Source organism: Pieris rapae, chromosome 9 (genome assembly GCF_905147795.1).
Source record: "Pieris rapae chromosome 9, ilPieRapa1.1, whole genome shotgun sequence".
NCBI classification, from domain to species: Eukaryota; Metazoa; Arthropoda; class Insecta; order Lepidoptera; family Pieridae; genus Pieris; species Pieris rapae.
In genome coordinates, this window is record NC_059517.1 from 5096373 (window position 1) to 5106982 (window position 10610).

Consider the following 10610-nt stretch of genomic DNA (forward strand, 5'->3'; position numbering starts at 1 on the left):
TTTAACAACTAGAAATATAACAATGAGGACTATGTCTTTAATTTAATTTCTGTCGACAAACGCAATGATTGCCATACAATTGTAAAAAGGCGAATAAAATTACTTACATACATTATGAGTCTAATTAAACAACTTTTTTTATGTAACTTAATTACTACAATTACTACTAATTTAATTACAACATTCATACAATTGAATCGAAATATTGTAGAATGAATTGATTGTGTTATTCGAATAACGATACATCAAATTAAGTTGTAATACATAGCGAATACAGGTTACCAATTTAATAATTTACGATAAAACAATCACATTTCTGTTGTAAATAAGTTGATATATTCCAAAAAGTTAAAACTAAATCTGTTGAAACTGTATTAAATGAAGCATACCGAAACCATTTGTTAACATGTGTTCAAAAAATTATGTACAGATCAGTTAATAAGAACAACGCGTACCTATTTCGTTATTTTTTTTAAGGATCAGGGAATAAACTACAATATGTCCATGGCTTGATTCTTTTGTAAACGCCCGCCTCTGGACAATGTCATAGTCAAATTTCCAAGTGCGTAGCTGGCTTTTTTGAGTGGTACGCTTTTCTGTAAACCCTTTATTAAGTTTTACCTTACCGTTTTGCTTTACCCTTGTTTTTTTTATGAATAAAAAAGCTTATAAATTTATTGATCACTTATTTTTAATGTTACCTAACCTATTGGCAGGAGTAATTTCTCTTACAATCTCATTAAACATGCAAGAAATCTATCTAAATAGAAACTCCTCTAAATTTACATCGGCGCTTAGAACATTTGCTTCTAACGTATAAGGTCCATCTGAAATGAAAGATTTGTTTAAAAACTTTATAATCTTTTATCAACGGAAGAAGTGGTCGTCGGTTGATAAAAATTATATTGTTTTTACAAAAGTATTATCAATTCGTTTGTTTTATTCCAATGATTGGTAATTTTTTTCGCATATACTTATAAGTGATTTTTTTCCATTTAATAAAAAGTATAATTCTTGCTTGGATAGTGTTGTATTGGTGTTGCTGAAAAAAACATAATCATCATCTAACAAGTTTCTAGACTTACCAACTGAAAACCATTGATTCTTTGGGAAGCCAGATTCTGCTCTAGAATTGGCTAGTGCCGCTTTTAAAGCAAACGCTACCGAAACAGCTAAAGACGTCGCTGGCTCGGCAACCGCTGTTGAACCAGAATAAATAATCGGTAAATAAATTTAGCTATTCAGTATATGAAAAACTAATATCGTTACTATATATTCTGGAAAACTATACTAAGTATATATTCTTGTATAGAAGATTTAAATAGCGCTCCTTAGGCATATATAGGAACGAGGAGCGCGCGCCCGCCGCGTCGCAGCTGACGCCTAGCGTGCGCGTGCGGTGTTTGTGCAATTGTAGTGTGTACGAAATTATTGTGAAGTGTTTAACGGACACATCACTGATGTTGACTGATGACACTGATTTTGTTCTATCATCAATAGTTTTCGCAGCGCACGCGATGTAAGGTAGTTTTTTGATATTTTTTTCACACCTTGGAATTCGTTATCGTAATTTTAGTAAGGATGCCTATTTTTTTTGATAATGAAATATAGCCTATGTCACTCAGGAATGATGTAGCTTTCCAACAGTGAAAGAATTTTTCAAATCTGCCAAGTAGTTTCGGAGCCTATTCAATTCATACAAACAAACAAACAAACAAAAAATCAAACCTTTCCTCTTTATAATATTAGTTTAGGAATCAACGAATACATCAACATATGCACGCTGTAGTAAAAAGATATAATAAAAAAGAGCAAGAAACAAATCCTTTAATTTTGCCATAATAACTAGCAGTAATAAATAAATAAATAAATTTTAAGTGATGATAATTGTTGCTGATTGTTCTGAAAATGTGGTTTATAAATAAAAAGTCTAAAGATACCTCGCGCTCCCAATGTTGCATCAGCATTATGATTCCTACGAAGCTGTATTCTAAAGTCAATAGGAATATCCTTCGCTTGAGGAATGTGGTAGGTCCATGTACGATCTGTTAGTATTTGGCCCGTTTCCTTATCATAGATAATGTGCTCTGATGTCCAATAGCCAAGACCCATTATAAAAGCACCTTCAATCTAGAATATTGGTAGTGTTAAATTTATTAGTACTTTTAAAGCTTAGTAGCTATACGGAGCTACTTTAGTAGTACCATAACGTAATTATTAAAAAAGTAAAGTAAGTACAGTTTATAAGCCCATTTTAATATGCATATGTAATATTTACCTGCCCAACATCAATCTCCGGGTTAATACTAGTCCCTATATCTTCCACTAAATCAACACGAAGAACCAATGATTCTCCTGTTATAATATCTAATTCAACTTCGGCGAGACAAGCCCCAGCGGATCTAATGGCCTCCTGATCAGCAGTAGTAACATGATAATTCGCCTGTAGATTAATACCTTGTGAATAGGCAGATTGTATTAATTCTTCCCAGGTAGGATTTTGTAAGGAAGTTTTAATTGGAGCCAGGCGGTCCAAAATTATTTGGCAACATTTTATAGCTCCGAAGCAAATAGATTGAGTTGTTCGACTGCCAGCTGCACAATAGGAGTTCGGGACTGATGCAACATCAACTGCTTTTGTTTTTATTTTGTCCATAGAAATTTTAAACACAAAAGCAATGGTTTGTATTATTTTTGTATTAATGCCTTGGCCGATTTCTACACCACCATGCTTTACTATAACACTGCCATCACCATGATAAATTGATATGTATATGTGATAATCTACTTGATCTGGAGCAGGCCAACTCATGATTGCAGCACGGAGACCTCTTTTTTTCCATCTGTTTTCAGAATTGAATTGTTCAACTTCTTTTTTTCGTTCTGTGTATTCACTCGTTTTTAATAATGTTTCCAGTATGTCTTTAACATCAGTGAATTCAGGATTGAGGTTATTGAGGCGTACTTCTAGTGGGTCGATATCTAATTCGTAGGATATTCTTTCTAACACATGCTCTGTCATACATATACCTTCGAGACTTCCTAAAATAAGATAAAAGTTGTAGAATGTAATGTAAATATAGGGATCGTTTACCAACATTTTTATCTTATAACTTACCTGGACTTCTTGCATAAGTGTTGCTATGTGTATCAGTTGTAACTCTATATACACTAAAATCCCATGTGAGGTGATTGTAGCAGCTCCGAATAGCAGGTAGTATTAGGGATGAAACAAGTTCAAATTGGTCATATCCTGTATCTGAGTACATGTCATAGTTTAAGTACTGAATCACACCATACTTGTTTACGCCTACCTAAAGAAAGACAATAATTTGAAAATAAGAAATTTTTGAGTAGTAGTATCAGTAGGCGCGAAGCTATCCATATATTTTTAATACCTCATACTGCAAATGGGCGGGTAATCTTTTTCCGACGATTCGCATATTTTCTTGAATGTCCATAACAAACCTACACGGTCGGTTCAAAAGATAGGAAACGATAGAACTAGCAGTTGCTACAAGTCCACCTCTTGTTATTTTACATCCATATGCTCCGCCACATCTCGGGATTGTCACGTTGACTCTAGAAAATCAGCTATTTAATTGAAGATAATTAATTGATTGAAGTCTTAGCAAATTAATTAAAGGAATGGGCCATTTTAATAAGTGTAGTCATAAAGGCGAAAGCCATGAGTGTTATAATAATTCTCCGAACTAAACTAACTCCTCCAAACGGTAACTTACCTACTTTGTTCGATGCCTAAAGCAGCCGAAACGACCAAATGTGTCATGTCAGGGAATTGAGAAGCAGATAATACATCAAAAGAATCATCGCTTGGCTTTGTCACACAGCTTTGTGTTTCCATTGTGTAGTGATATTGCCAGAATATATTCTCTGTTTGTTTTATAACGCATTCAATTTCAGTACCAGGCTTTTTCAGCGGCGGAATATTTTGTACAAGTGTAATCCGGCTCGGATCCTTAACTAAAACATCTCGTATTTCTAATAATGGTTTTCTGTTTTCTTTTCTGTATGTAACATTCACAAGCGTTGCTGCTCTTTTTGCTATCGTTTCTGTTTCTGCAACTAATATACCAACGGGTTGGTCAAAGAAATCAATTTTACCATCAGATAATATTTTTTCTGGAAAATAGCCTGTTACAGTTCCACTCACAAATATGTTCTTTCCGGGTATATCTTTTGCTGTATAGAAAGCAACGACACCGGGAATTTTCTGCAAATAAACATAGGTAGGTCATGAACAAAGGCTATGGAACCTTCTTTGATAATTAGGCTCCCCAATAAAAAAAATTAAATGGGTGGGTGAAACTACGAGGCGGGGCTAAGGAAAGATAATTTATTATGATAAACCGACGAAGTTACTAGGGCGATGAAAATATGTTTAAGATAGATTTGCTTAAAGACCGAGATTAAAATATATCTTACAAGAGCAGGTGCAGGATCGATATGCTCGATATCACCGCTAAAGATTTTAGCGGTTACAAACGCACAATATACTTCCTTCTCCATTGTTTCAACATCATTGACATACATTGCTTCTCCAGAACACTGTATGAGAGCTTCGACCTTAGGCATAGGCTCATTTAAAGGCCACAGTATTGGGTTAGTGTCATACACCTCTTTACCTTTAGAAAGAGGCCTATTTTTACGAAGGTCTATTGCCCCTGATAGATATCTTGGGTTTAATAATTCTGGTGGAATTATTGCCAATAAGCTCTGAAAGGATTAAAATTATTTAAATGGATTAGGAACACAATGAATCAAGGCTAAAATTCGTGCATAGTTATACATAATTAATATTTCATATCATGAAAGCTATTAATAAACATTGCTGTTAAAATGAACTTTTCTTAAATTCAATTATAATTAAATATCAATATAAACAATAGCTAGTTTAATATTTTCATACTCATATGTTACCTTACCTTATAAAAAAGACCTAATGCTGTTTTCTTACGAAATTCTGGTTTTTGCATTCCCTTAATTTCCTCAACCACAATTTCATCTTTAAGAATGGATAAAGCTGATTGTAACACGTGATTTTCGAATATTTTTTTTCCCTTTAGATAACTTTCAGTAGTGTATGCATGAGTGAAAGCTCCCGATAGACCACCGAAAACAAGTCGGGCTGATATGACCCTTTGTTCCTGTACTGGGTCTAACTCATACAAAAATGCTGCATGTACTTGGGCTATGGCGTTTTGTGATCTAGGAATTACCTAAAAATAAATATGAATACACTACTACAAAGACTAGCAAATCAGTACTTTTACACTCATTCAGTTTATATAAAATCTTAGTGCCTTCGTCCCCCATCCTTCTTCCCTGGAAAACACCAGGAATAATCACTACAGCCCTAGTAATATAACTATAGTCAAAGAGTCAAATTCCAACTTGCAACCAACTTCCAACTTGGTTTGCAAAGCGCCACTCACGAGAGCAATACAAATAATTATTAAAGAAATTTCTGTTGAGGTAGACCTATTTGTTTGTATACTGGCTGAGTTCATAAGGGTTGCTTGTTATATTGTCAGTTATAGGATTTCGACATATTAATATATTTTTTTAATGTTTTTCATGTAGGATAATTGGTGAGTATTATTTTGGCGTTCTATACCACCTTTATGTAGTGGAATAAATAAATAAACATTTAACGTAACAAAGATCGTCGAAATGTTGTTCTTGGTGATGATAATAATAAACTTACTTTAAAAGAAGCAAATTTGTAATGTCGGGCAAGAGGTGGAACCTTTATTTCTGTAATAATTTTTCCTTTCATGTCAATTGACAAGAACTCTTGAGGAGAGACGTTCAATAAACCATCTGAGCTAGCTGAAAAAAGGAGGTAATTTGTAGAATGCCACATTTAATACTTATAAAAAATACAATTAGGTACAGTAATTTTTGGCATTAATTAATTACATTATATTATTATTAGCAGTTTGTATTGATCATAATAATTATTAAATAATTTATTTATTATATTGTCTTTTATTAATATAACTTTTACACATTTAAAGAAAACACTTTTTTAACGGATTAAAGTTATGTATTATTTTCTACAGCTGTGATACTTTTTGAAATTTAACACCTTTGTCTTCAGTCACCGTGACTACGCACGCTGTAAAGCACGCGAAACGTCGGTTAAATTTAAATTATGTTTAAATACATAATTATAAATTTACAATAATACATAACTTTAATCCGTAAAAAAAGTGTTTTCTTTTAATTTTTAATTGTTACCTATTGTCATAATAGCTCCAATTGCTTCAAGTAATAAAAATATATCCGATTGAAACGTATTATCTCGTTTTTTCAACATTAGGTTTCCTGCTATGGAACCTACCTGTAATACACGTATAATATTATTTTATTACCATTCCAACATTATTGCTTTGACGTTATGTTTTTGAAACAAAGGGAAATTATTAAGAACCTAAATATTATCAGCCGAAAATCTCAACTTCAACTAAGAGAAAGAACTATACTTACATTTCTTACTGGTATATGCGCAACTAGATCCAAATGATCATAAAGCTTTTGTAAATATGAAAACTCCTCATAGGTTTCAGCCATTGTCTTAAATATTCCCATTAAATCCGTCAAGGTAGTACCAGCCCCAATAACTAAATTTTGGTCTAAGTAATGATTTCTCAGTTCTTCCACTGCTCTTATGTCAATAAGTACACGTGGAAACTCAAATATGTAAATTGCACCTTAAATATATATTTTAAAAATATTAAAACTAATTCTAAGGTTTCAAACTTTTTTCAGTAAGTAAAAAATGTGTATTTCAATTGCGTTTTAGCGCAAAATGTATTATTATTTTCTGCCTTGATTCACTTTGATACTTCGTGTTTTATTGTTTTTCACCTTCGCCTTGCTGATAGAGTTCGGTTTTCTTCTTTATTTATTTATTATTTTTTATTTAATTACAATAATAATTGCTTTAACATATAATGAGAAGCATGATATAATGGATGCAAATATTTAGAAATATTGTGAAAAAGATGGAAATTTAAAAGAGGAACGGAGAGTTTATTGCCAGTTCTTATTTGGTGAACTGGAGCGGTAAATATAAATTTATTTTTATAACTTAACTTTTAAAATTAATTATTACTTAAAATACTTCTTTATCTACTGATATGCAAGTGTACATTAAGTTACAAGTATATACTAGATTAATTAGTTGTTCACCTCTTCCAGTGTTCCCGTTAACAAGGATATACGATTCGACTCCTTCCTCCCGAAATACATCAAATATATCACGTATCTCGTAAACTCTGTACCATATTTTATCATCCTTTAAATATATCTTTTTAACTTTCGTCTGCGGGGAAACGAAGCACCAGTCTTTGCAAGGCGTTTCACACTTTACTTTATTTTTACATAATACATTCAGGTCTTCTATGTCTGTAAGGTTAGGTTTTGGTGCGTCTTTGGCGAATGTTTTGAACGCATCTAAAATTGGTCTGTACCCAGTGCATCTGCAGTTGTTACTACCAAACGAATTCTCGATTTCATACTGAGTTAGATTATAATTGTTAGCTTCAAGTAAACTGTAAAAATCAGGCCAATTACCAATAATAGGTTGAATGCAATAAAAACTTATTATTCTTTCCATTATTTGGATTGTCATAACTTGCCTGTACATACTCATCACCCACCCGGGCGTGCAATACCCACATTGGCTGCCATTGTGCTCTGCTAAGGTCCGCTGAATAGGATGATAGCCCTGTCTGTCACCTAGTCCTTCAATGGTTGTTATTTCCCAATCTTGACAAGACAGTATGCTCGTTAGGCACTGTAAAGTATTAACATTTAAGTCCTTATAATTTTGGTCAAATTCATAAAAGTAATTATGGAATTATGTTATTTATATTAATATTCGTCTATGATCCCTTGGATAATGTGATGGATTTGCTAAGGTACGTAAACCCCGTCTCACCTCCCTCGGACAAGCACAAAAGCTTAAAGGCCGGCAACGCACTCGTGAGTCCTCTGGGTCATTTGGGGTCCATGGGCGGCGGTATCAATTAACATGAGGTCAGCCTCTACCACACCCATTGGGGGCACCCAATTCTATAAAAAACAGCTGGCGCTGTTGCATAACAGGTGAAAAATGATAAACAGCTCAAATATCTGTACCTAAAATATTGGTGGGCAACAATTGTAACACGCAAAGCAATTCACACGGGCTTGGAAGCCTAAATTGTTTATCTTACTCAAACATTTTTCAAGTCTTTTAAAATCACACACATCACATACGTCAAAATAAATCTATATTTTTGAAGTCGGTTAAATAAACACATAGGTGTATCGTCGTATACAAGTCGCAGCCAACTACGTTGCCTTTTTACTAAACGGCATCGTTTAACTAGGGGCCTGACAGATATTCAGTCGTAGCATTTTTTACAACATTTAATAACTGGCTTATGCTTAGGCCCTTCGTACAATAGAGTCATTATTTTGCAGTGAGAAAAAAAGATGAAACATATAAAAAAAAATCTTTTATAATTAAAATGTTCGAATCAAAGCCGACGCCATATTGACAGTTTGAAAAGTTTCGTTTCGAGTTTGAGAGTGGAAGTCAGTGGAATTATATTTAAATTTACAGTCAACAGGTTAGGCAAGTAATGAAACTCCATCGATCCAAGTAATTTGCCTAGCTCTTCGATCAACTGGCTGTACATCTTTCAGGCCGCTAGTTAAACGGCGCCGTTAAGTTAAACGGTTAGGTCGTTAATTGAACGGCTTATTAAGCTAGTTGGCTGCGACATATATACAACAGTCTTATGTATATACTTGTATTACTTGATCCACGAATTGGCGCACTGTTTGAATTAATAACACTCAAAGAAACAAAATCAGGGATTGTAACCTGTTTTAATTAAATAGTCACAGCTTATTTTAATTATAAACTAAAAAATTAAGTCCCGTAAATGGTAATGTCCTATATGGATAGATGAAGTATGCCAATATTTCTGCACCTGTTGAGTTATGTTTTTTTTATCCTAAATTAGAATTTTATTTTATTCCAGTTCTAAAAGCATGATGTCATTTTTATAGCTGATAACTTTTCAGTAGTCTTACAGAATTAACGGAAAATGTCCGTTTGTGTCCATCATGATCAGGAACGGTGACAGCCACAATGCAGGCGCCACAACCACCCTCCTTGCACATATACTTCGTACCGCGAAGATTCTTCCTGATACGTAGGAAATCATTCAGAGTTTCATCTGAATCCACCTCAGATCCCGCTGAAATTTATTAATAGTCCATAAAGCTAAAACATTAACGTTTTACAATAACGCCATTAAATTGCAATGACTTCTTCTATACAATTGTGTACATTCGCAGCTTGCTGTAAAGACCGTTAAACATCAGGAATATAATAATATCTTTTGTATGTACGTGAAAAAGAACATTACATATTACGAAGACATTTTTTATACAGTAATATGACGCCTGGGAATACAGCTTTTTTCAAAATCCTTTCTTTAAAAATCTACTATGAAGTTTTCAAATATCTTCCATAAAATAATGAGTTTGTATTGAGTAATGTAAAGAGGAAATAATTTATAGTAAATTGTGGCTTCAAAAAACTTATTAGTTTATGAATTATTATTCGATATTTTATCTTACCTGAGCAAGCCTCACCATTAATGCTAAAAGTAATTCTATCCATGTCGATAGTAAAATGATGACTGAATAGTAATGAATTCCGATTTCACTATGTTACTTAGTTATCAAAGCAATAATTAATTGAAGGAAGCGGTAGGTGGATATTACTGATTGTAAAAAATTTGTTCATTTTCATAACCACGATATGTGGAGGTATTGTGCTGAAGATGATTAGGGCTGACCAGGTATTGGTGCTTGTTGCATACTAGTGGTCATGGTTCCCGTTGAAGACGAAGGGAATGGCTGAACCGTAACTTTCTGCTGCAGGAAGTAGTGATGACGTCACGTCTGCTTAACAATGCAGAAGAAAGAAGTTGTGTTACCTCCAACACGCAGAGTACAGTCTAACCTTTTACTAGTCACCCTAAATGGCGTAGTGGCTCGGGTTGATGTCGTTACAGAAATATAGAGTAAAAGTTGTCGCTATCATAATAAAAAAGAAACGATAGATTTTGTGTGGAATCCATAAGAAGCATGGAAAGGTATCACTCTGATACTGTTCAAATGCGTGTAAACTATTTATTTAAATGGATAAACGATGCACTTGAGATGTCAACGATTAACTCATAGGTACGTTAATTATAGAAGAAACTATCGTCACCTCAGGTGAGCCTCCGATTGCATGCCTCAGCTCCTGTTCTATAGAAAAAATACTGCCTCTATATGGTTGAATATCTTATACAAAAGCTGACTTTAGTTAATTTTTAGTTATTTTATAAAATCTTTTATTTCAAAAAACAGTGGCGCTACAACCTTATAAGGTCTGGGATTCAGATTTATGTATCTGTTCCGTAACCATTTATTTTTTCCAATAGGCAAGTAAGTGCTTGACACAGTTGCACAGCTGGGGATCGAACTTACGGCTTCAAGGATGAGGATCATACTCTAGTGCGACTTTGCTCCAT

At 33.7% G+C, this 10610-nt stretch overlaps 1 protein-coding gene across 1 annotated transcript; it reads right to left on the minus strand.

Annotated features, from left to right (window-relative positions):
• Positions 1-230: 230 nt before the first annotated feature.
• LOC111002738 (indole-3-acetaldehyde oxidase-like) lies at positions 231-9248 on the minus strand. The gene is made up of 15 exons (XM_022272945.2): positions 9115-9248; positions 7668-7825; positions 7219-7580; positions 6514-6737; positions 6265-6367; positions 5729-5853; positions 4947-5240; positions 4447-4737; positions 3744-4234; positions 3399-3582; positions 3119-3314; positions 2279-3042; positions 1941-2130; positions 1086-1199; positions 231-827 (listed from the first exon to the last, which is right to left on the minus strand). Exons 1-15 carry the CDS (start codon positions 9202-9204, stop codon positions 757-759), a joined length of 3657 nt encoding a protein of 1218 aa, XP_022128637.2. The 5' UTR covers positions 9205-9248; the 3' UTR covers positions 231-756.
• Positions 9249-10610: the final 1362 nt, after the last annotated feature.

Coding starts and splice junctions, on each gene's coding strand:
- LOC111002738 (XM_022272945.2), bottom strand. CDS start 9,204: ATGTGCAAGGAGGGTGGTTGTGGCGCCTGCATTGTGGCTGTCACCGTT. Junction 6,738..7,218: donor TAACGGGAACACTGGAAGAG/GTGAACAACTAA, acceptor TATATATTTAAG/GTGCAATTTACATATTTGAG. Junction 2,131..2,278: donor CGGAGATTGATGTTGGGCAG/GTAAATATTACA, acceptor CCAATATTCTAG/ATTGAAGGTGCTTTTATAAT.